At 46.0% G+C, this 26,375-nt stretch overlaps 1 protein-coding gene across 1 annotated transcript in view; it reads left to right on the forward strand.

Moving 5' to 3' along the window:
• Positions 1-26,375, forward strand: part of LAMC2 (laminin subunit gamma 2) — a gene marked incomplete at both ends in the record, with an annotated part of 54,032 nt that overhangs the window by 23,262 nt on the left and 4,395 nt on the right. Inside the window, 18 exons of the mRNA XM_084251000.1 lie at positions 1,252-1,387; positions 4,347-4,445; positions 7,360-7,496; positions 8,268-8,390; positions 9,424-9,613; positions 11,635-11,747; positions 13,998-14,216; positions 14,839-15,021; positions 15,595-15,840; positions 18,138-18,283; positions 19,938-20,094; positions 20,403-20,608; positions 21,612-21,691; positions 22,749-22,898; positions 23,479-23,623; positions 24,272-24,421; positions 24,931-25,045; positions 25,926-26,125. Coding sequence (XP_084107126.1) covers positions 1,252-1,387; positions 4,347-4,445; positions 7,360-7,496; positions 8,268-8,390; positions 9,424-9,613; positions 11,635-11,747; positions 13,998-14,216; positions 14,839-15,021; positions 15,595-15,840; positions 18,138-18,283; positions 19,938-20,094; positions 20,403-20,608; positions 21,612-21,691; positions 22,749-22,898; positions 23,479-23,623; positions 24,272-24,421; positions 24,931-25,045; positions 25,926-26,125 — 2,795 coding nt within the window. The remainder of the gene's footprint in view (positions 1-1,251; positions 1,388-4,346; positions 4,446-7,359; positions 7,497-8,267; positions 8,391-9,423; positions 9,614-11,634; positions 11,748-13,997; positions 14,217-14,838; positions 15,022-15,594; positions 15,841-18,137; positions 18,284-19,937; positions 20,095-20,402; positions 20,609-21,611; positions 21,692-22,748; positions 22,899-23,478; positions 23,624-24,271; positions 24,422-24,930; positions 25,046-25,925; positions 26,126-26,375) is intronic.

Raw genomic sequence — 26,375 nt, forward strand, 5'->3', positions numbered from 1 at the left:
GATAGCAGCTAAGCACTTTCTGGGAACAGAACAAATGCTGGGGAGCTGGGGCTTAGTGAAGGAGGATAGCAGAAGAGGGAAGAGAGCTAAGTTTCACAGGCTAAGATAGAGAATTTGCATCTCATTCTGTTTCAGAGGGGAGCCAAGGGGACTTACACAGATGAGTCATATGAGCTTAATTACATTTTTAAAAGCCCACCCTGGCTTCTATAGAGAGAGTTGAGCACAGGAAGCAAGGGCAGAGACAGGAGGAGCATGTGAGGCAGGGTCCAGGTGAGACAGGATGGAGCCTGGACAGGTGGTAGAAGTGGCTGAGTACAGCATGTTTATTATCTGAGTACCTCTGGTCTTTCAGCACCACTTAAATCTTAGGGGACCCACTTACCTTTAAGAGCATGACCATAAAAGTCACCCTCGATAAATACTCTAGCACAAAGACCAGGAGAGAATCCTGGGATTCCTCACAAGGATGATGCTCCAAGGAGGAGACTTTCTACCACTCATATTATTTTTTGATTTTTTTTAAAGATTTATTTATTTATGCATACAAGAACTGGAGTGTAGACCAGAGGTGCAGGGGGTGAGAGGATTCACCAGGGACAGAGTGGGGAACAGAAGAGGCAGACTGACTGAGATACACTGCTGAGGGGAGCAGCAGGTGAGCCCTGAGAGTCTGCTACACCATGTGGGTTGCTCCTTGTGCTGCAGTGCTGGGGACAGCTTGATAGGGACAGCTGTCCTCAGTACTCCCCACCAGGGAGGCCCTACAACTCCTATTGACTATATTTTTAGTTAAGAGGTTGTTCATATTTTTACACAAAAAATCATACTGTACAAGCATTGACACTTAAATGTTGGCTTTTGCCTACCAGAGATAAAGAAAAATGCTGCTCATTTTCTTGCACTTGTATCTAGGAGGCCCTTGTGCACATCACAAATTTCCCTCCTGCTTGAGATCTCAAAGATTTGACAAATATCTTTGAAAAAGAAGTGGCTCACACACTACTTAATGTTAAAATCATATAGGCATGAAAATGCTTTCAGGAGTGATTTCCATTTATTTCCCTGAAGAGGATCCCCAGACTTCCAGAACTTTCCCTGGAAAGTGCTGATGAATACTCAATTGAAGAATTGCCAGAGGTGATGTTTATTACTTGGTATTTATTGAACAGGGGAATAGTCGCATCTGAATGCCATATGAATTTAATATTTCCTCTTCTTCTTTCCTCTCTCCTACCTCACTGGCTACAGGTTCTCTTAGCCCTCGATGTGACAGCTCTGGTCAGTGCAAGTGTAAACCAGGTGTAACAGGAGACCGGTGTGACCGATGCCAGCCCGGCTTCCACACCCTCACCGATGCCGGGTGCTCCCACGACCAAAGGCTACCGTAAGCGCCTCCATCCACCACTGCTGTGTCTTGTGAGCGATAGCAGTTAGGTTAACATGAGTGACCTTATGTCTATGAGCACCCCTGTGTGCCAAGCACTGTTTGAAGGACTTTATGTGGGTTATCTTCACAATAGTCTAAGAGTTGGGGTTAGCATGATGCATATGTTAAAGATAAGAAACACAAGCCACAGAGCTTAAGTATGATACCTCCCAGGATGGGTAAGGGTGGACCTCATTTACTAGTGAGGGGGGACCTAATATTCAAGCCCTGAGCTTGGGCTCTGGAACCCATGTTCTTCACCCTGACTACCCCCCACCCTCACCCTTTATTTATTTATTTATTTATAAAAATTTATTTGTTTATACAAGCACTGGGTACGGTCAGAAGCGCAGGAGGGTGAGAGAATTCACCAGAGCCAGAGTGGGGAGCAGAACAGGCAGACTGACTGAAATACACTGCTGAGGGGAGCAGTGGGTGTGGCTGGAGAGGTCTGCGCGCCATGTGGGACTCTCGCCTGGTGTCTGGAGATTGAACTGGCGCTGCAGAGGCTGTGTGCAGCTTCGCAGCCCAGCGGTCAACTGCTGCCCCAGCGGGGAGGCCCACCCTCACCCTTTAGATGAGTTAGGATGGAGGGCAAGAGACCTTCAAATTCTAATCTGGGGCCCCTTTCAACCCAATTGAATTGGAGTAGGAGAACATTTCTGCCTAGTTTTAGTTCCTTTTAGTTTGTGGCATCCCCCTAGCCTGCTTCAACTTCTTTTTCAGAAGAAAGTAGAACATAAATCACATAAGCAATCTGCAGAAAGGCGGAGGTGCCAGGGCACTGGGAGGGCACTGAGGAGGGGAGCTGGGTAGTGAGGCCTTTACCTGGAAGACTAACCACAGAGGACTCTCTCCACGGCCCACTCTGCAGACCCTTGCCTCCTTGTAGTGTCAGTTATCCTCAGTCCCCAGTTCTCTTACCCTCCAGGTCTCTGCATAGATAGCTCTTCTCTAGTTTCCCCTGCCCCCTTTCAGACAGTCTTCAATTTAACCCCCTCCCTGGGGCCAGTCTCCCTCTGCAACCCTTTAAAATGAAATAGATTCTACCACTGCTCTGCTGCAACCTCCATTAGTCCCGATTTCTACTCAGAATGAGGCCCCAACTGCTTACTCAGGTTAGAGGCTAGGAGGGTCCTGTGCCATCCTCCTGCCTTCACACCCTCAGCTCCAGCTCCAGGACTGCTCACCGCTCTCCCTGGCTCCCTGAACCCCCAACAACCTGCCTTCCCTTCTTTGAAGGCACCAAGCCTGTGTGACCTTGCCTTGGGCTGCTGTCCTCTGCCTTCCAGCAGAGCCAGGTGGAGCTGTATTGCTCCAACCCCTCATCCATCTCCTGCAGAGACTCTGAGCAGAGCCGATGTCTCCACCAATGATCGCATGTCTTACTTTCTACCCGTATTTGTTTGTTTCTACTGCACGCAGAGAAGCCCCATTTTGACTTTGTCTTGTTTAGGGCTGCATCCCCAGTACTTCGTGTGGGAAGAAGCACATGGAGGGGGTTTAAGCTCTGTTTCAACTTCACCCATTATCGCCTTCATGTCCACATCTTTGCCCGCCTTGACACACACAGACAGGGGTTACTCCTCTTTATCACTAACCTCCATGTTTAGCAGCCAGGACATGCTGAATCCAAGTCATCAGAGGACCAGATTGTGTATGGAGAGGCCAAGACAGTGGAGGAGAGTGGGAATTGAAAGATGAAGACAGGGAAAGAAGTCTTCAGAAAGCCTGAAGCATCTGAGTGGATGACGAATGGGAGGGAGAGGGAGGAGTTAGATCCAGGTTTGGCAGGATTGGGATGGAGTCATGGAGTGTCAGAGGAGGAGCAGATTAGTAGGGAGAGGTCAGCAAACATGGCTCTAGACCCATGAGTGGCTACATAGGATTGCATGCCCAGCCGAGCAGCCAAGACCAGTGCTTCTCAAAGCACGAGTGTGCAGGTGACAAGGAGATTGTGCCGAGTTAGGCAAAAGCACTGATTCCTGCATTGAGAAAGTCTATTACCAAAAAAAAAAAAATCAACCAAACTCAGCAGCTCTACTGCTAGCAGACACTCAAAATGAAAACCTGTATGTCTGGACAAAAAGGTGTTCTGAAATGTTCAGAGTGACATTATTCAGAACAGTTAAAAAGTGGAAACAATGTAAATGGCCACCCACTGATGAATGGAGAATTTTATTTTGTCATAAGAAGAGGGAAGTACTGATGCATACTACAACATGTATGAGCGCTGACAACACACTAAGGGAAAGAAGCCAAACACAGAAGTCCACATGTTGTATGATCCTATTTCTAGGGAAAGTTGCACAAAAGCAAATCTGTGGCAACTAGGACTGGGGTGAGGACATGGGGTAAATTGCTAAAGCACAGTGTTTCTGGAGTGATGAAAATGCTCTAAAATTGATTGTGGTAGTGGTTGTACAAGTCTGAGAAGCTACTAAAAACCATTGAACCATCTTCTTCGAAAGGGTCAATTGCATGGCCTGTGAGTGCGATCCCAGTAGAAGCACTTCCAAAAGGAAACTAACCACAATAAAATCAGACTTCGATGAATTAAATAACAAGACAAACAGTAACTTTTAAAAGAATGTCAACCCAACCAGTCAAGCAAACTGAACTAAACAGCTTGGTGATAAATTTGGTTTACATTCTGTAGCAAACCCCTTCTGTCTTGAAGAGCACACAGTTCATGGCCTGGCTGTTGGTGCAGACCACACTTTGAGTAGCAGCATAGACAAAGGAGGCCTCAAGGGCCTAAGCCATGAGCACTGACCAAGCCCGCCGACAGATGTCCCGCCGGAGGTGAAAGATTGGCTCCAGTTGGTGACATTTGCTGCTAAGCATTTGCTCTTTCTGTGTAGAGTTACAGAACACTTGGAAACACATCCCTAATTTTCTTTCTCTTCTTTCCCAGGGACACCAGATGTGACTGTGACCCAGCTGGCATTGCAGGGCCCTGTGACTCAGGCCGCTGTGTCTGCAAGTTCGCTGTCACTGGAGAACGCTGCGATAGGTCTGTGTATACTGTGCCCCTGCGCACACAGCAGCACCCCCCCCCCGCTCTCCCCCCCCTCCCCCCCCCCGTGAGCACCAGCCTGAGAATTCATCCTCAGTGCAGTGACGGAAAAGACACACTTACAAATGCTGACGACCTTCTTCTTGCCTCCTGTCCTCAAAATCAGGCTTTTTTTGTTCTTTATTTTGATACAACTGAAGCTCCCAGTCTTACTCATCTCTCTGCAGGCCTTTCTCTTGGCTCACACTAAGGCAGAGAATGGGGCCCCAGTGAGTCCCCAGTGCTCCCATACTATGTGGTGTGCAGTAATGAGGTCATATGACCCAGTCTGCTCCCAGGAAAAGCCCGGCCTAATTCCACATGTCGAGGAGAAAGAGTGCAGCATATGGGCATAACTAGCCATCGTGCACAGAAAAGGAGCCACGCAGGAATGCGTGGTGGTGACCTGCACACATGTGACCCAGGAAGAGATGTAGGAGCCCTGTGGGCCTCCATTCTGCAGTCAGATATCTAGGGTTTGTTCTCCAGTACAAATTGTGCTCAGACCTAAAGTTCTTCCTCCCTGAGATTGTTGTGGGCAGAGAGCTGTGAGGTGGGCCCAGAGGTCAAGGCTTCTTTCCTGCTTCCTTCAATATGAAAGTAGCTCTTTGGCATCCTGCCAGTCACTCATACCTGGGCAGAGAAGGGCCAGACACGATCTCAGCTGTGTTTCCAGGGAGCTCTTTGCTGGTGAGGTGTGGTAGGGGAACAGAGCTACAGGTTAAAAGAAGAGTCATTTTATTATAATTAGTCTTTTTCCTGGTCCCTTATTTAGGTTTTCTAAATTCCTGCTATGAGTGAGACCATTCGGTATTTTTCTTTTTCTTTCTGGCTTACTTCGCTGAGCATGATCCCTTCCAGTGCCATCCATGTTGCTGCAAATGGCATGAGTTTATCTTTTTTGATTGCTGAGTAATGTTCCATGGTGTATATGTACCACATCCAGTCATCTATTTTGGGGCATCAAAATCAACAAGCAACTATAAACCAGAGACACACTATGGGGGGTGGGGAGGGAGTAGGATCAAAACAAGGCGGGTGGGAATTGTATGGGGACTATAACCAAGATGAAAATGCATACAGGGGGCGCAGCAGTTGAGCGCTGGGTTGCAAAGCTGTCTGCAGCCTCTGCAGCACCGGTTCGATCCCCGGCTGCTCCCCAGCCACCAGAGAGGGGTCCCACATGGAGCACAGACCTCCTCTGCCGCCCGCTGCTCCCCTCAGCAGTGTACTTCCGTCCTTCTGCCTGCTCTGCTCCCCGCTCTGGCTCTGGTGAATTCTCTCACCCTCCTGCGCTTCTGACTGTACCCAGTGCTTGTATAAATAAATAAATCTTTAAAAAAAAAAAAAGAAAATGCATACATTGTGCAAAAATGAAAAATGATGTAAAAAATTTATAAAGTTTTTTAAAAAGAATGTGAAAGAAACCAAAAAATAAATTTCTCTTTACTCTTAAAAAAAAAAAGGAGTCACTCTAAAAAAATGTTTTCAGTTTCAAAACATAACAGCCATAGAAGGCTGAATAAACATATGTCACCACTCATTATGTGAAATGGACCTTTGCTAAGAATGCCCCTCCCTCCTCCCTAGAAGTGAGCACTCTTCTGACTTCCATGGAAATAGCTTCCTTGCTTTCCTTCATAATTTATTACCCAAGTGAAGCTCTAAACACTACTATCCTTTAGTTTAACCAAATCCCCTCCTTCCCCTCCCCGACCAGCCCCTTCCTGCCCCTCCCTCCTGTGCCCTCCCCCCCTCCTCCCCTCCCTCACTTTTTTTTTAATCTCTCTTAATGCATAGGCTTCGCTATAGAAACTACTAGGATATTTTTAACCCTTGCTCTGAAAGGGTGAAACAATGCTTAATTATTCACAGCTGTTTTCTGAAGCATTACTGTTGGCAGCTAACCTGCTTTTCTGTGATTTTGCACAATGACCATCCCCTGACACGGTCCTGTGGATGAGACCACCTGGCTTAGAGGCAGATGTACCTGCGTTTGCCTTTGTCTCAGTCACTTACCAGCTGTATGCCCTTAAACAAGTTTCTTAATCTCTCTGGCCTTGGGGTCTTCCTCTAGGAAAATTGGAAATAATAATTCCTATTTTCGTAGGGTTGCAGTGAGGATAAAATGAGAGGGACTTCACCAGGTGTTGGTGTACCATAAGTGCAAAATAAATGACCATTGAAGCTATCTATATGTCATGTAGAAGAAGGTGGTTAAATTGAAGAGTGGGAAAAAATAAGTCTTTCCCAGCTTCTTCTGCCTTGTCCTCTATGACCCAACATCTGGGACGGACTTGTCTGGCAGCTATGGTCCTCAGAGAAGCCCCCTGGAGGCCTTGAACTGGGAACAGAAGTGAAAGGCCAGCCTCCTTTCATAGGGAACCCTCATCCCCCTTCTCATGATAGCCTGGGGGCCGGAGCCCAGGTAAGGGGGCAGGTGGCAGACAATACCTAGTGGTCCTATGACGGGGGGTAAAGTAGGGGGCCTACCCTTGGTGCCCGTCCCACTCTGACTCTTTTGCTCCCATTAAACACTTGCTTCAGGACAGGGTCAGCTCTGCCCACATGACCTCTACTCAATTCCTCACCACAGAGGGGAAAACCACCACGTTTCCAGACCACCAAGTGAAACATGATTCTGCTTTTCCAGAAGTTGAGAACAGGGATGTTCCTCATGATCTGTCAACGGGCAGCTGTCATTGTCTGTCGTGCTCTGGGGGGAGGGATGGGAGGTGTAACTTGGTCTTCCACTTTCCAGGAATGAATAGAGCTGGGTAGGAGATAAAGCAGAAAAAAATTAGTCATCATATTCCCCATATGGAATAAAAACTCACTTATAATATTATCTTTATTTCTAAAACCGCTGCAGGTGTCGACCAGGTTACTATCATCTGGATAGGAGAAACCCTGAGGGCTGCACCCAGTGCTTTTGTTATGGGCATTCAGCCAGCTGCCAAAGCTCTGGGGACTACAGTGTCCACAGAATCACCTCTACCTTCCATCAAGGTAAAGTGCTTCTAGGATTTTGTCACTAACATTGTAGAGCATGTGCTTAGAGACAGCCACCTCCCCATCCAGAGGTGGACTCCTGAGTCATCTTTAGCAACTCCCGTCTAGCTTTTAAAATGAACTCTTTATTTTTTCAGGGCAATAAGGCAGGCCCTAATGTCTTGACAATGTCATAGCTAAACTGTGTACTCAGACCAGTGTATAAATAACTTTAAAAGGAAAACTAAAAAGAGACCCATCTCCTTGCATGTCCCATCCCCATTCATTTCAAAACCACAAAGGAACAATTCATGTGGATTGGCGCATTCATGACCATCTTCCTGGGATTCACATTCACCAGTAATTTAGTGTTTTAGAAACATGAAATACATTAATTTATGTGAAGTTAGTTACCGAACCACAAAGCACTATAAAAGTGTGGGGGACTGATATGATTTCCCATCTGAGTTTCTCTATGAGCCTACTGCACCCTCTTATTTCGCTAAGGTTGAACCCTGATTTAGTAAAGGAAATATTTATTGACCCTAGTCAATCAAATGCAATTTACAGACAGATGAAAACATGTTCTCTCATTACAAGAATCAGACTCAAAGTGCGTGTGAATGGGTGTGGGTGACGTCCAAGTGGAGAGGTGCCTGGGACTTTGGAGGACTGTATTTGAATGCAGAATATTAAGAAAACCCCATTTGCTATTCACTATAAGCATGTTTTGCCTTGTTTTGCTCAACAGTTTGTTGCAAATGCAGAGTGTTTTCATTTGTGTTCCAGATGTTGATGGCTGGAAAGCTGTCCAGCGGAATGGGTCCCCTGCAAAGCTCCAGTGGTCACACCGTCATCGTGACGTGTTTAGCTCAGCACGGCGATCAGACCCTGTCTACTTTGTGGCTCCTGGTATGTGTGGTATTGTTGCCATAGAAACCAAGTTTTCAGACTAAGAAGTTAGGATCGAAGATGGAGTGGGAACATGTGGAAACCATATCCTTAGTGTTCAGGGCAGTAGTATCCCCAGAAGGCAGTAGGGTTAAGTTGCGACTGATCAAGTTACCAAAACATGGACAACAGAGTAGAACTGGGCATCCGAGAGGCCAGACCTCAGCTGGAAGTTCCTATTTTAATCAGACAGGAAGTTGCCCTGCCAAAAGATTGTGGTCAGATCTGTATGTCTACTAAGAGGCAGATGGAAAAGTGAAAGAAAGGTATTTCTTAAAGCTTTGAACACTTGTGAGTTATATGTATGTATATACATGCTTGTATTTTGAAAGTATATCTAATTATGAAAAATTTTGTATGTATATATGACATATGTATGCTGTATGGTAGGATATATATACACATATATATGGTTTAATAGGCTATATAGCATGTCAAGTGTATATGGATATATGTCCGTGGTATAGAAAGACTGGAAGGAAAAGCTCTGTCTAGGATTCTAGTCCTAGTTCACATCCTTAGTTAATTTGTGACTTCTATGCACGTTAATCTAACCTTTCTGAACTTCAGCTTACATGGGAATAATAATGCTTACCTCCAAGACTGATTGCCATTCAATGTGACGATGATTGTGGAAGAACTTTGTAAATGCTATAAAGTGTATGTAACCCAAAGCACTATTTCCCAGTATACCTGGGATGGCTACCTAAGGCCATTTATGATAAGGGCCATGCTGTGAATCGCCCAATAGATGGAAATGTCTTATAATGAGGCCATTCCAGCATCTCAGAAACTGACCCCTTTCATAGTCAAGAGCAACACAGTCATGTCCACAGCCATGACTCTTGGACGAAGGGCTCTCCCGGATGGCTGGCTTAGGGCAGGGTGGTGACCGGGCAATAGAGAAACAGAAATTGCCAACATAAATTCAAATTTGCTCACTTGTTTGCTACTGCAGATTTACAACTGATCCTTGTCCAATTCTATTTCACAGCCAAGTTTCTTGGGAATCAACAGGTGAGCTACGGGCAAAGCCTGTCATTTGACTACCGTGTGGACAGGGGAGGCAGACACCCATCTTCCCACGACGTGATCTTGGAAGGTGCTGGTCTGCGGATCGCAGCTCCCTTGATGCCGCTGGGCAAGACGCTACCTTGTGGGGTCAGCAAGACTTACACGTTCAGGTAAAAAAGAGAGACTGACTGCAAATGGGTCAAATAAAGCAAACTATCACTGAAGTCCAGTTCTTTACTCATTCACTCAGTTATCATTCATTCATTCAACAAACTATCCTGAGCATGTCTTACATACCAGTCATGGGGGTTAGTGCTGAGACAGGACATGACTCCTACTCCCAAGACCCTGACAGGCTAGTAGGAGAGAAAATAAATAGGCGACTACAGTGCCACTCATGGAAGACTCACACTGCACACACACAGAGGCACATAACCCATGTTGGAGTGATTGAGGAAATGTCCCAGGATAAGTGAAGAGCAGCTCGCTAAGGAAGGAAAAGGGGAGAGAGATTAAAAATACAGAGGCACGACCATGCTCGAGGATGTGTTGTGCATTTAGGAAATTCTAAGTAGGTAAGTTTGCGTGGAGCATGGAGTAGGTGAGGTTGCTCCCGGGAAGCGATTCCAGTGAAAAGTGGTGTCAGAGAGAGTGGCGGGCAAGGCCATGGGTGACCCTGCGTTGTCTAAGGCGGTTACAGTTATCCTGTACAATGGGGATTCGGCAGGGTAACTACAAGAGTGTTCAGGGGAAGGAACTGGGCCTCCTAAGGACTTCGTACTGCATTTGAGGCTGGGAAGGTAACATGGTATAAAAAAACACGTCAAACACAAAGCACAGTTCAGAACAATAATTGCTTCAGCAGTGGCACAGGTTCATGGGGGCTTGGGAGGAGAGGAAGGAGAGCCTGATTCTGCCAGAGGAGTCAGGGAAGCTTCATGGAGGAGGCAGCACACGGGCTGAGGACAGAAAGCAGCATAGGCCTGTCCCAGGAAGAAAACCAGAGGACAGCCTGCACGCACGAAGATACGTGCTGATAGGGAAAGGAGGGATAACATCGCAGGGGAACTGGCAAGCAGTATTATGGCTGAAACATAGCAGTTAATTGGGGAGATAGGCCAATAAGGGAGAAAGGACTGGAAAGGGCCCTCTTGGTGGACCTGTCTGTCATGTCCAGGGGCTGAGAGCTTGTCTGTGCCTGCAGGGTGATGGCAAGCCCTCGGGAGGTGGAAGTGAAGTGGTATGCTCAGCTGTGAAGGCCAGGTGTGAATACCATGTGCGGGATAGTTCCCGTCCTTGGTTGGACCATCAGAACACATTCCCAGCAGTTGAAGTGAGGGTAGTTGGGGGCCTCGCCAAGCACTGAGGTGGTAGGAATGGAGATAGGGAGACACACAGCACACACACAGTGTGTACTGAGAGCCCCGCGGGCAACTCATTCTCAGGACACACACACTGCTCTCCTAGCCAGCATGTGTGTTCCCGCCTTCTCAGGTTGGTGAATGAACTTCTGAGATTGAGTTTACAGGGTCTTCCTTTGCATTAGGGAAGAGTCCTCAGGGTGCTGCTGTGGCAGCTTGCACATTTGTCATCGTGCTTCAGGCACCGAGTCCTGATTATGCAACCGGACCCTCCTCCCTGCTGCAGGCCGGTCACCTTCGTTGTCGCTGTATCCTCCAGCCAGATCGTGCCTGGCCCCAACCAAGGGCATAGTAAGCTGCTGGTAACAAATCAGTGAATGAAACCAAAGCGGTGAGGTTGCTCCTGGGAAGATTCCAGTGAAAAACAAGCACATCAAAAAATAGCACAGGCTGGTGACGAGAGGCAGAGATGACAAATGAAGAATTAGATGTACACAATGTAGATGATAGATGCTGATCTTTGGAAAGAGTAAAATGTACTCAGAGAGCAAATTATTTAAACAACACAACCCAACATGAAGGGAAGCACTTGAGGATCAGAGCCTCTTAAACTTAGAGATGTTTGTAACATTAGCTTTTCCATGGAAAGCGATCCCTGGTAACCCTGAGTTTGTGTCTAGAAGGAGGTGGCTGCTGGGCCTTCATCTCTCTCTCTCTCTCTCAGTAGGATTGCCAAGCGGCAGTCCTTTGTCATAGTTTGTGTCAGGTATACCAATGCTAAGATTTGATAAGCTTTAGATTTTTAAAACTGTTGCTTTTTAATCATGCAGATTAAATGAACACCCAAGCAGTAACTGGAGCCCCCAGCTGAGTTATTTTGAGTTTCGGAGGTTACTGCGGAACCTCACGGCCCTGAGGATCCGAGCTACCTATGGAGAATACAGTGAGTGATGGAGAGGAGTGAATCTCTCCTCAGGGTTTACTTTCATTTGTTTCATCTCTCTTAGGTGGTGACAGTCTTCAAACAAGTAAATCAATTTCTTCATGGTTTTGATGTAGAGTATCTTATTGACTCTACATTATTGCATTCTAGAAGTTGTTAAAAAGGAATGTTTCACCTCAATGCCTAGAAGAGATGAGTGGATAAGTAAGATGTGGTCTATATACACAAGGGAATACTACTCAGTGATCAAAAAGGATAAATTCATACCATTTGTAGCAACATGGATGGAGCTGGAAGGGATTACGCTAACCAAAATGACTCACAAAGAGAAAGACAAATACCTGATGGTATCCTTATATGTGGAATATAGACAAACCAAACAAAGGGTCAGATAAAGCCAAACTTAAAAAACTAACCCTTGAAAGCTGATTGTAGGGCCTCCCCTGGTGGTGCAGGCAGTTGAGTGCTGCGCTGTGAAGCTGTCCGCAGCCTCTGCAGCACTGGTTCAATCCTGGCCGGCAGTGAGGGTCTCACATGGCACAGCAGACCTCTCCTGTCTTGCTCGCTACTCCCCTCAGCAGTGCATTTCATCACTCTGCCTTTTCTGCTCCCTGCTCTGTCTCTGGTGAATCCTCTCACCCTTCCACGCATCTGGCCTGTACCCTGGTTCTTGTATAAATAAAAAAATAAATCTAAAAAAAAAAAAAAAGCTGACTGTAGAACTGAGGAATCCAGAGGGGAGGGGGAAGGATGAGAACAAAGTGGGGAGGGACACAATGGACGGCGGTGGTGGGGGCACTGTGGTCACAACACCTGAAGAGGGGGATCCCATACTTCCAAAATACAAACAGCAATGTAAACCAATGGCACCTCAATAAAAATTAAAAAACAGGCCTCCCCGGTGGCGCAGCGGGTTGAGTGCAGCACTGTGAAGCTGTCCGCAGCCTCTGCAGCACAGGTTCGATTCCCAGCTGGCCAGGGAGATTCCCACATGGTGTGGCAGACCTCTCGTCTAGCCTGCTGCTCCCTTCTGCAGTGTATTTTGGTCTGTCTGCACTTTCTGCTCCCCACTCTGTCTCTGGTGAATCCTCTCACTCTCCTGTGCCTCTGGCCTGTATCCCAGTTCTTGTATAAAAATAAATAAATCTTTAAAAGAAATTTAAAAACAAAACAAAGATTAGGAAGGAGAATTTATAATAATAACAATAAAAGGAATGTTACTCTAAAAAGAGGTTAGCACCAAAGAAAAATGAATGATACTATCTTGTTAATAGAATCTTCTCATTTAGATTGGAGCTGATTAATTGACAGAGATGAGCATAACCGGAAGTGGCATCTATAAAAGTCTGTTTGTCCCCAGTAGCTTTGCTTCTTGAATTATGCTTGGTGCTACCACATTCAGACATCACTGAGTATTCTGCACATTCCTTTTATTCTATAAATTCTGTAAGCTCCTCTTACTTTTTTTTATTATAAAATCTTTTTTCTTTAGTTTTTTATTTATACAATACCTGGGGTACAGGCTAGAGGTGCAGGAGGGTGAGAGGATTCACCAGAGACAGAGTGGGGAGCAGAACAGGCAGATCTACTGAAATACACTACTGAGGGGAGCAGCAGGCGAGACAAGAGAGGTCTGCTGCGCCATGTGGGTAACTCCCTTGTTGGCTGGGAAACAAACCTGCGCTGCAGAGGCTGGGGACAGCTTCACAGTGCTGTGCCAACAGGGAGGCCCAAGCTCCTCTTATTGACATGTGGGGTACTCCTATTATTTACCACAAATTATCTCCATGAGAGTGCATTAAGTTTGTAAGCATCCATGTAAGGAGGACACACGGCTGGTGTGCCACGTTTCCATGGTACTGATGCAGCAAAAAAAAAGCAGGAACTAGGAACTAGGTTCAGGACTAACAATGTCTTGAACCTTTGCTATGTGCCAGCACGTTATCATGTATGCATTGTCCCTGTGGTTTTCACAAGTATAGGAGGTAGATACCACTATGACGTCTATTGCTGAGGAAATGCAATCATGGAGGGTGGTATGACCCACCCCACTGGGTTTGGGAGATGGAGCAAGTATTTGCCCCCAGAGCTGTGGGCTCAGGCACATGGGAGGGCACTCCCCTGGACTTGGCATAGCAGGTTAAGCACCACCTACCTTTGACAAAGACAGAAATACAATCCAAAGAGAGGCCTAACTTTAGAGCTTTAGACCTTCTAACCATTATTTCTAACCTGTTCTTTCTGTTGCAGGTACTGGGTACCTTGACAACGTGACTCTGATTTCAGCCCGCCCTGTCTCCGGAGCCCCGGCACCCTGGGTTGAACAATGTGTGTGTCCCGTTGGGTACAAGGGGCAGTTCTGCCAGGATTGTGCTTCTGGCTACAAAAGAGATTCAGCCAGGCTGGGACCTTTTGGCACCTGTGTTCCATGTAACTGCCAAGGGGGAGGGGCCTGTGATCCAGACACAGGTAAGTGAAATGACACCTGGACCCGGTGAAGGGGGAGTGGGGTACAGCCAGGTGCCTGGGGTCTCCCATGGAAGAGCTCAAGTTGTGTAAAAAAGGCTGTGCCTGAACTCATTTTGGAGATGGGAAAGGATTAAGGGACGTGGGCTGGAGTGGTGGGGGGGGGACCTGATGCTTGATGACACTCAAGCCCTTTCATTGTGGAAATGCCACAGGTTGTGAGAAAGGTGCTGGGTTACAGGAAATGGCTGTCTTGGTTCAGTGCTGGGTGGGGGAACTGGTGTCTTGTTGCAAGAATTGAATGGAGAGATCAAAGGCAACTTCAGGACCTGAATGAATGTGCTGACAAATGGTGTCAGGCCTGGGGGTGGGGGTGGGAAGCAGTGTCAGGTTATGGATCCTAAAGGCAGTGCGGTGTTGACTTGTGGGGAGAGTGAGGGTGTCAGGGTCCTGGCCTGTGTAGGGGTGGGCCCAGGCCAAGGTGAATGCTAGTGGTCAGGCATCTTAGAGGAGGCCTCGGAAAGGAAGGCTTCGTGTTACCAAGCACTCACCATCCATGTTAAAGGGAGTGTGTTGTTTTACCCTGCCCGTTTCTCTGCCCTTCCATGCTTCCTCCGCCTCCCAGGAGACTGCTATTCAGGGGATGAGAATCCTGACATAGAGTGTGCCGACTGCCCCATCGGCTTCTACAACGACCCCCACGACCCCCGCAGCTGCAAGCCGTGCCCCTGTCGCAATGGATTTAGCTGCTCCGTGATGCCTGAGACGGAGGAGGTGGTGTGCAACAACTGTCCCCCTGGGGTTACTGGTAAGGTCTTGGCCTGCTCGCCCTGTCCTGAGGCCTTGTATCTCAGGCCAGAGCCTCTGTTCCAGGGAATCTCTCAGGAATTATAAAGATAACTCTAAAGATAATAATTACCTCCTGATGCCCAAGAGAATAAGTGGTTGAAGAAGGGCAGAGAGTACAGTTATGGAATGAGACATCGAATGCTATTTTTAGGAGGGTGGGAATTAGAGAACAGAGTTTTCAGGCGAAAACATGGTTTAACTAAATTTCAAGAAGGAGCCACAATAAAGTAGAAAACCATAGTTACCTTAGAAATGGCATCTCTGTCTTCTGGTGGTTGAGACGGAAGAGGTGACTCTCCAACAGCAACCTTGGTGGAAAGTCTTGCCACCTCTGTGGACTTCCCCAGCCAGCTGTCAAGCCGTAGGAGGCTCCTTCGTGGCACTGTCACCTCATAAAACTGACCACTGAGGAGCCAGAGCGCCAGCCCTTTCCGCTGGGCTCCTGCTCTGCAGGCCACTTTTTGGGGGTGGGGCCTCTGCAGCTGGTCTTGCTGCCAATGGATGGTCACTGGGGTCTGGTTGTTTTTCACAGGTGCCCGCTGCGAGCTCTGTGCTGATGGCTATTTTGGGGACCCCTTTGGGGAGCGGGGCCCAGTGAGGTCTTGTCAGCCTTGTCAGTGCAACAACAACGTGGACCCCAGTGTCTCCGGGAACTGTGACCGCCTGACTGGCAGGTGTCTGAAGTGCATCCACAACACAGCAGGCGTCCACTGTGAGCAGTGCAAAGCAGGCTACTTTGGGGATCCCTTGGCTCCTAACCCAGCAGACAAGTGTCGAGGTAGGACTGTGCCCTTGACAGGTTGTAGACCTGTGTGTGTGTGTGTGTGTGTGCACGTGCACAAATGTTCTAGTGTACACACAGGTGAGAGTAAACAAATCAACAAAGCTGACAACAGTTAATAGTCCGATGCTACTTTGGCTTCTCTGACCAATTGGTCCCTGAACAGCCTGGACCTTTCACCTGTCAGAGGTGAGTTGCTGCCATAGCCAGGCTCTGGGAGACAGCTCTGGATGAGGTCAAAAGTGTTAAAACTGGTGGGAGGAGTGAACAGGCCGGGTTTACATACTGAAGTGGAGGAGGCAATGAAGTGGGGCCACATCCTATGCCCTGAGCAACAGGCAGGAAGTGGCTCCAAAGCTCACTTCTGGGGAGCGTTAAGTCCCTGGAGACCAAGTCAGGACAGACTGAAGTGGGAGGGTGGGGCTGTGAAGCAGTGTAGAGCCCCTTTCAGGAAGTCAGTGTAATTGATGTATAGAAAGGTCACAATCAAAACTTGTCCCCAGGACAAGAAGCTTCAAAGAAGCAGCTATTCCTAAGGACTGCTTCAACCCAAAGCGTGAATGTGCAGTTGGGTCTCTTTGCCAGGCCATCTTTAAAACCTCTGCCAATGTTACATTCTAGAAGCAGCTTCAGTTCTGGGCACTAGTCTGCCCCTAGACTCACCTCTTAGCCCTAAGGCCTCTGGCCAGTCCTGGAGTGCAGAACTCAGGAGTTTGTTTATTCTGAGACCTGGAGTGTCTCTGAGGACAGAGATTAGAAGACTTGTAATATCCCAGGAGGTCTGTACAGAGCCTGGCGCCTCCCGGGCCTCACCAGAGTCTCTACCACCAGAGATAGCTGAGGCTCCCTGGGAAACCAGGGCTTCTGCCCTGGGGCCCAAATCCCACCTGCCTGGACCCCAATTGTGGGTTAGCTGTGATGTGCAAGATACCCAATGCTAGGGAGCACCCACATACTGTCAGTCGTCCTGAGTCCAAGTCCAGCTTTTTAACATACCTTCCTATTGTCTTACATTGATTATGCCAATTAATCTGAGCTCAGTTGCATCATAGAGATGAACAATATTTAACTCAAGGTGGTACAAAAGTATACACTGTAAAATATATAATTCTAGCTATCAGGTGCTGTTAATAGAGATTTCACTGACTTTTTTTTAAAGATTTATTTTTATTTATACAAGAACTGGGGTACAGGCCAGATGCACAAGAGGGTAAGAGGATTCACCAGAGACAGAGCAGGGAACAGAAACAGGCAAACTGACAAAATACACTGCTGAGGGGAGCAGCGGGCGCAACAGGAGAGTTCTGCTTGCCATGTGGGTTGCTCCGAGGCCAGCAGGGATTGAACTGGCACTGCAGAGGCTGCGGACAGCTTCACAGCACTGTGCTCAACCGCCTGCACTACCAGGGAGGCCCGATTTCACTGACTTTTGACCATATATTTTTTCATTCAACTATCTGCTGTTAAGCACCTAAGCATGGACCAGATTCAAGACGCTGAGGTTATAAGTCAGTCTCAGCTCCACCAGAGCTCATATGCTAATAAGTAAAACACACATATATATAAACAAACAATACCAATGCACTTAGATATGCGATCACATTATTGTGTGATAGTAATGGGTTGCACCAAAGATAGAGCAACTCAAAGAATCACTCTAACACCAGTGATTAGAGCAGTGTCTTACCCACTGTTAGTTACATCCTCAGCTTTTAGGACAGAGCATGGCATATAGTCGGTGCTCCATCAACGGACTGAACGAAAAATGGTACAGCCTTCTTTCTGCATTTCTGACATCAAAGGCAGTAGTGCAGAAGGAAAAAGCATTGACTCTTCACAAGTCCTCATTCCATTTTGCATTTCCCTGCTGTGTGACTTTGAATATGTTACTCACCTTCTCTGAGCACATAGTCCTCATTTGTAAGATTAAGGGAGATGTCTACATCAACACATATTAAGACCAGAAGAAATGTTGTTCCTCTTGTGAGCAAAGCCTGAGTGCCTGCAGAATGTTCAACAGGTTTAAGTTTTAACAGGAGGAAGAAAATAAGCACCACCAGAAAGGATGGACAGTTGTAATATCTCTTTATCCACACATCCCAAACAAACTTCCAGATGATTTCTCAGGCCTGTTTGTATTAGGAACGTGTGTGTAGGCATAGCCAATAGATGAATCTAACACAATATGAATCTTTGCTATTGGTGATGGGCTCTTCCTTTTAGCTCTACTATTCCTCCAGTTTCTGGAATTAGCTTGATATGAATGCTTTCAGCGGTCTGTCCTTTGTCTCTAGCTTGCAACTGCAACCCAGTGGGCTCGGACTCTGTGGAGTGTCGAAGTGATGGCAGCTGTGTTTGCAAGCCAGGATATGGCGGCCTCCACTGTGAGCATGCAGGGTTAACCAACTGTCCAGCTTGCTATGACCAAGTGAAGACCCAGGTATGTGTTCGTGATCCCCTACCCACCTCACCCCCACCAGGACAATCTCTAAGTGTCTACTGGGTGGTTCTGTCACAGATCTGGGACCCTTCTGGTCTCCTGGAGATGGGGATGGGGATTACTATTTCTTTCTTTAAAATTTTCTGTATTAAACAAAAATCGATTAATACTTCAGGTTTCTGCTCTTATAAATACTATTTTCAACACCTCTTTTGCAATTACTGTCTTGTTTGGTAAGCATGATAACTTAGGTTGGAGAGAAAGCATTCTGACCTCAGTTTTTATTGAGCAAAATTTTGAGAAATTTGCAATTTTTCATTCACATGGCCAGGTGAACTGAGAATCCCACCCACCTCCCCTGACTTTGGGCTCAGCACTTTTTCCACCATACTATATCACTTTCTAGCTGAATTTTCCCCTAAGAGATGTTCTTATAAAACAAATGAACGGAGGGCCTCCCCGGTGGTGCAGCGGTTGAGCGCTGGGTTGCGAAGCTGCCCGCGGCCTCTGCGGCGCCGGTTCGATCCCCGGCTGCTCCCCGGCTGCTCCCCGGCTGCTCCCCGGCCACCGGAGGAGGGTCCCACATGGCGCGCAGACCTCTCCTGCCGCCCGCTGCTCCCCTCAGCAGTGTACTTCGGTCCTTCTGCCTGTTCTGCTCCCTGCTCTGGCTCTGGTGAATTCTCTCACCCGCCCGCGCTTCTGACTGTACCCAGTGCATGTATAAACCAAACAAACAAAGAAATAATAAATAAATAAATAAATAAGACATGCCTCTAGAAAATTAAAAAAAAAAAAATTAAAAAAAAAAACAAAACAAATGAACGGAAATATAAACATATAAAAGACAGGAGTCCAGAAAGCATTAAGACAGTCTAAACTGGGAAGGACTCTAGAAATGTCTAGTTCATATTCCAGAGAGGAATGAAAGGGATGTTGCTGTTAATTATTAATTATTATTTTGCTGGGGTGAGGAGTAGTGGAGAAAAAGGCCTGGACAGAACCCCAAATGTAGAATATTTTTGTGGTTTTTAAATTGTATTTTTTTAAATTAAGATTACACTGGTTTACAAGTCTGTATATGATTCAGAGGTACAGATTCACACCTCCTGAGATATATGTCAGCACTCCACATCCACTATCAAGGCACCCCGAGTGCTCCCCCATAGTCCATTGGGCCCCTACCCCATGTGACTCCCCTGCTCTCACAATCCCCCTCTAGTATCCTCAGTTCTACAGTCAGATTTCTAGGGGTTGTCTCTTACTTTGTATTGTTTCTTTATATTCCACATATGAGTGAAATTATCTGTCACCCTGTTTTTCAACTTACCTATTTAAGCTCTATAGCACTTTCTTTGTTCCAGGTTCTGTTGTAAGCATTATACAAATATTAATTCCTTTAGTCCATGTAATAACTATGAGATATTATGATTATCCCCATTGTATAGATAAAGCAAGTGACTCTCCCAAGATCACACAGTAGGTGAGTAGTGGGGCCAGGATTCAAACTCAAATTCTCCAGGCTCTAGAGTCTAAATTTTTCACTACTGTGACATACTGAGCCACTCTGGACTGTTAGCTGTTCTCCCCTGAGTACCTGGTATTTGATGGTGGTCACCTCCATTCTGTCCTGATCCTCTTTCCTGTGTGATTTCAGATGGATCAATTTAAGCAGCAGCTTCAGAGCCTAGAGACCCTGGTTTCGAACGCTCAGGGAGATGGTGGATCAGTGCCCAACACTGAGCTGGAAGGCAGGATGCAGCAGGCTGAGCAGGCCCTCCGGGACATTCTTCTAGAAGCCCAGATTTCAGAAGGTGATGAAGGCCAATTTCCATCAGAGAGAAGAGAGTTCAGAGTCCTAGAAAGCGCTGTCACATGAGGTCACAAACTCTTCTGTAGGTGTCACTTCAGCAGATTTCTCTGCCGAGGCCTTGCAGAGGTGGAAAGACCATCTGTGACATTCCCCTGGGACATGAATGATGGAGATAAGCGTGCCCGCATGCATGCGTATACGGGGTGTTTATCATTGGCCATAAACCAAAGACATCTTTCCAACCCTCCACTGTGTTTGATTATGCTGGCCTCAGAAGTGCTCATGCTCCCTTTCCTTGTTGCTGTAAAGGCGCTGTCAGAGCTCTCAATCTCCAGTTGGCCAAAGTAAGGAGCCAAGAGAATAGCTACCGGAGCCGCCTGGATGACCTCAAGATGGCTGCGGAAAGAGTTCGGGCCCTGAGCAATCAATACCAGAACCAAGTTCAGGACACTCGCAGGCTCATCACTCAGATGCACCTAAGCCTCGAAGAAAACAAAGCTTCCCTGCAAAACACTGTAGGTGTTGTCAGGTCAGGGTACTGAGACTCTCTGCTATGTGGGGAGACCTAGCTGTAAATATCACCTACTCACTTTCCATCTCTCAGGCTTTCTAGTCTATCTGGCATAGAGTGGACAGCCCTTCCTTGCAGTGGTCATGCCCATTGCTTTTGTTCTTTGGCATCCTGTAATTTCCATTTTATGGAAATGAATCAGGGAAATTCTCCGTGGTTCAATTTTTTCTAACGATATCCTCATGTTGGGCCTGTCTCTTCTCTTAGTTTGTTAGCTCCCCGAGGGCAGGATTTAGGGCTATTCTTATTTGTATTCTCAACCTACAGCGCAGTGTGCTAGCTGCATGGGTAAGTGAACAGGTACATAAACAAATGAATGAACAAATGTAAAGGGGAGGAAAGTAAGGAGGGAGGGAAGAAGGAAAGAAGGCATCCAATGAAGACATGGTCCTAAAAATAGGGGGAAAATTGTTGCTAATATCATTTATTTTAATGATGCAGCTTGTCATGTCGTAGGAGGAGCTAATGAGCACTCTGCTATTTCTGAATAAAAAAGATAATGGTGGGTGGGCGATGAATAAAGGAAATTAGAAGATGGTAAGACATTATGCTGAGGAAATGAAGGATTTAAAAAGTGTATATTTGTTTTTTTCCTTATTATAAAAAATAATTATTGCAGAAAACTTAGAAAAGAAATATAAATTCCCTATGATCCCATGATTAAAGAATATCTACCATTAAAACTTGGTATGCATTCTACGGGACTTTAAATATATATAAAAATATGGACATGTATTTTTTTAATGCATCTATATCTATATATGCAATTTTTTTGAACTTGGACTGCTACTTTCTCTTGGTCTATTCATTTTTTTTTTTATTATGGCATGACCTCCGTGACTAGGGACATCAGTCTCCGGGTGTGGAACGTTGTGTGGCTGATTATAAGGGGTTCTGACAGGACACGTGTCAGTGCAAAGTCTTAACCAATTCTCCTTTTTCCGCAGAACATTCCTCCTTCAGAGCACTATGTGGGGCCAAATGGCTTTAAAAGTCTGGCTCAGGAAGCCACAAGATTGGCAGACAGGTGAGCAGCATTAGAGGGCACCTCTGCTTCACTCTGCAAGGCTGGACATGAGCCAGACGGCAGGGTATTCTGGTCCCATGCACCCTTGTCATTACCTCCAGGCACCTTTGCAGTTGGAGCCACCTTGCCTTGGAGCCATTTTTTAATCACTACAACACTGGCTATTAGTGTATGTAGGTGGCTACTAGGCACATCATTTGGTAGGCGTTGGGGGTTTGGGGGGTGCTTTCCCAGATTTCTCTATGACTCATATTAAGGCTTTAGTGTATGTCAGATAGGATTCCTCCAGCCCCATGAAATGAATCAGTCCTTGGAAAACAAGGCTCTGCAGCTTTGAGGGACTCCCAGGCTCCCACATCAAGCCTGGGAACAAGTAGCAACAAATTTTTGCTAACCTGCGGGGCCAAGTCTGCAGATGGGGAGACTCCCTCCTGAAAACCAGCTCTGCTGGCCCCAGTAACAAGGCAGCTCCCTCGTCCTTGCCCAACTAAAAGTCCATGTTGTAGAGGTTTGCTGGAAGCAGCATGCTCAGCAGGATGCCAGGCTCTGTTAATCCCAAGTGGAACTCAGTCAGCAGAAGGGGGCTGGCTTGTATTTTTGTAGTATGAGCTTCTTGAGCTTTCTGTCACTTTCTAGAACTAGGAAGCCAAAAGCATCTAGGGGCTTTGTATTGACAAGCTTTGATTAATGGTGGGCCCAGTTTAAAGTTGCAGCAAAAATGAGTGGGGGACCCTGGATGAAATAAAACCTAAAGGGGTCTTCCTGAGAAAAGAGCTTACAGATATATTTAATCACCTAGAGATTGCTCCCACCCATCTGCACCCCCAACCCTGGAATCCTGTCCCCCCCCCCATAGTTCCCAAATGACCAGTAATTCTGTGACCTGAGCTCCTTCTCCAAAACACCTGCTCTTGATAGTTCCTCTGATTCCATCTAATCTGGGTGACTTCTGTTTAGCTTTGCAAACTAAGCCAGTTCCTTTACTCTTCTCCCATCATTTAAAAAAAGGAAGTCCTTTGCTATGAAAACTCAAATTCTTTGTTTTTAATCCTTTCAGCCATGTTCAGTCGGCCAGTAACGTGGAGCAGCTGGCAAGGGAAACGGAGGACTATTCCAAACAGGCCCTGGCACTGGCACGCAAGGCTCTGAGCGAGGGAGGCGGAAGTGGCGGCCTGGAGGGCTCTGTAGTGCAAGGACTTGTGGGAAAGTACGTTCCAACGGGTCCTCACCTGGACCAAAATACTCTGCAAACCCCCCCCCCCACTGCCTCCCCACCCGCCCCGTGTAAAACGCGAACTGAGTTTGCCTGGCGCCATGTTTTTTAAGAAATGTATCCATACTCAGAGGGACAAGAGATTTGAGTGTTTTACTTTCTCTGAAAGTAGGTATCGTCCGTCAAAGCTGGAAGAAGAGAAGGGAGGCTAATAGGTTGATTCATCTATGTAAAGTTTGTGTTTTGACTGAGAGGTTGCAGTACTTGGAAATACAGTCACCCCCTGTGGTGCTTGAAGGACTGGAGTAATCGCATGTGATGGAATGGAGGCTATAAAAATAATGTATTTATATTATCGAGAATTGGGAAACTTGGGTTGAATTTTTCTGACCTGAACTGTATAAACTTTAAGATTTATGTTTAGATTGTGGAGAGGGTCGTATCTGATACGAACCTTTGTTTCTTCCGATGATTCCAGCTATTTACTATTAAAACAAAGGGATGGCTATCTGCTTTTATAAAAGGAATGAATCCAAAAAGCCCTACCCTCTCCCTCCCCCTGGCTCCTCTGCAGATTGGAGAAAACCAAGTCCCTGGCCCAGCAGTTGTCCAGGGAGGCCACTCAAGCTGACAATGAAGCAGATCGGTCTTATCAGCAGAGTCTCCACCTTCTCAACGCTGTGTCTCAGCTGCAGGGAGTGAGTGACCAGTCTTTCCAGGTGAGGACATCGAGCTTATGTGCTTGAATATTCAGAGAAGGGTCATAAATACTTTCATACCATGTTGTCTCCAGGTTGACCTTTCTTTTCATTAGGAAGAATATTTATCCTACTTTTGACCCATTTCCTTGTACTTAAATCTCAGTCTTGGCCTTTGAAAAGGCCTTGGCTCACATCCCAAACCTATTAGTGGATAAGAGTTTTATATCTCTTCCTTAGTTCTGGGGACTGTTGAAACCTGTAGGAAATTACTATAGATAAAGTTTGATATTTCCGTTTGAGTTCAACCTAATACATCTCTTAAAAACACTTCATTCTCAAACGTTTTGCATTGCTCCTGCCATCCTTTAACTATTACAAATTTATTAGAAAGTCAGCTTTCTACCTACAGCAAAAAACACTCACAATGATTTCCACAAAAATTATTGGCAGCTATGTATAAACTAACATGTGAAGCAAAACAGAGCAGACACAAAACCTGCTAGATCCTTGGGGGACCTGCTTCCTGACTTTCAGAGGGCACAGTGGCTCATTCTATTAGACATCAAGGCTGGGTTTTGTTTTCAAACAATGATGCCAAGCGCTAAGAAGACTGGTCTGGTAACTGGTGATCAAAAGGCCAGACTCATTCATTTCTTCACCTTATAGGTAGACATGAAGAGGATCAGACAAAAAGCTGATTCTCTCTCAAGTCTGGCAACTAGGCATATGGATGAGTTCAAACGTGTGCAAAGCAATCTGGGGAACTGGGGAGAAGAAATCCAGCAGCTCTTACAGAATGGAAAGAATGAGAAACAGGTACCCATTTGCTAATCTTAACAAATATGTATTGAGTGCCTACCATGTGAATAAATATAGGAAGAGGAACTCTAAAGGTCATGATACCGCTGCTTATAGAGGAAGTTGCTGAGATACACAGACTTTGATGCACTTAGCTCAGTTCCACCCATAACTCAGTCCACAAGTCTTGAAAGAAGACTCAGACTTTCCAGGTCCAATTTTGGTCTAACTCTGTCCATTAACTTATCTTTAGAAAGATCTAGAGTTTAACATGATTTTCAAAACTGTTCTTGTCACTGGTAATGGACTAGAATTTGAGGTTTCTCTATATGGGATGTGTCCTTGAGTTACAAAGTTTGCTCTGTCTCTGATTATGGAGGGGTTTTTACAGCACACCTAGATTATTCCATGAATCACAACAATGTTGTCATGTAGAGAAATGTGTTGGAGTGATTTTCCTGGCAGGAATACTCTTCCTTTGTGTGTGTTACATTTACTCTGATCTTTTTCTGTCTGCCTATTTACAGAAATCAGATCAGTTGCTTTCTCGTGCCAACCTTGCTAAAAGCAGAGCCCAAGAAGCACTAAGTATGGGCAATGCCACTTTTTATGAAGTTGAAAACATCTTAAAGAATCTCAGAGGTGTGTATTTCATGGTTCAGTCACTTGCGTGTTTTCAAGGTATAAGCATGACTTTTATTTATATTGAATCCTCATATATCTTTCTAAGTGGTAGGTATATTAGGTTCAACCAATTAATACATGCTTGGTAAAAATCTTGCCAAAGGAAAAAAAAGTTCAGTAATATTTGATGTAGTGAAAAGAATTAAACTAGATGTCTGAAAACTCAAGTTCAAATCTCTGCTGAGGCACATGACCAGTCTGATCTGGCTTTGTGACCACAGGCAAGTCACATAAACCTTCTAGCCCCTAGTTTCCTCCCTTTAAAGGGAGAATGTCAAATGAAGGGATTTCTAAGGTTCTCACAGCTCAGCAGTTTTCAACCACAGACATTTTTCCTTTTGTTTTGTAGCCTGCTTGGTTCCAATAGAATCAACGTGCTTCCTTTGTGGTGATGATGGAGCAAGCTTTGTCACAGCATGTAGAGTCCAGGAAATTTGGGCTTGGGACTAGCAGAGATTTGGTTAAAGTTTTAGGCTAAGAACAAAAAAGAAATATTCCTTTAAGTCTTGGAATTGCCTTCTACCCATTCTATCCACCCCCCAGTGACTGTCATTGTCAGCTTAGAGTTTAAGCTGACAATGGCTCTGACTTGAAACTTTGAACTTCTAAGATTCCACCTGCTTGTGATCCATTTTGAGGTCTTAACACTCACTCATACAGTGGTGGCCCCAGGGCAGGCTGCTTGTCAGTTTCTCTAAGCAAAGGGCTAATTATGGCCCTTTCAATGAATGCCTCCTGCTGGAATTTTTGTTAAAAACTTTAGGCTCTTTCATCTTCATTTGTAAGTTATTTTTCATCTTCATAGCCATGGATTTTTTTTTTTTTATCTTCACTTCAGAATTTGACCTGCAGGTTGAAGACAGAAAAGCAGAAGCTGAAGAGGCCATGAAGAGACTCTCCTACATCAGCCAGAGAGTTGCAGATGCCAGTGACAAGACCAAGCAAGCGGAAACTGCCCTGGGCAGTGCTACTGCTGATGCCCGGAAGGCAAAGAACGCAGCTAAGGAGGCCCTGGAGATCACAGGCAAGATAGAACAGGTAAAGAGAATCCTCGATGTGAATTGGCAAGAGCAGCTCCACACATAAGGGTGGTGCAGAAGGAGACAACCTGGAGTCCATTTCATCCCCTACAACTCAGAGCCCTGTTTTGATCTGTGTAGCCCCAGATCCACTTAGGCACTCTTTTTGGTGAATAATTCAAGAGTTGTCTTTGAGTGTCAGAACACACCTGGCCCACCATTTTCAGTTCCCTTTTTGGACAACACCACAGAACTATCTAAGACTGTTT

Source organism: Talpa europaea (assembly GCF_964194135.1).
Source record: "Talpa europaea genome assembly, chromosome: 12".
In the NCBI taxonomy this organism is placed as follows: Eukaryota; Metazoa; Chordata; class Mammalia; order Eulipotyphla; family Talpidae; genus Talpa; species Talpa europaea.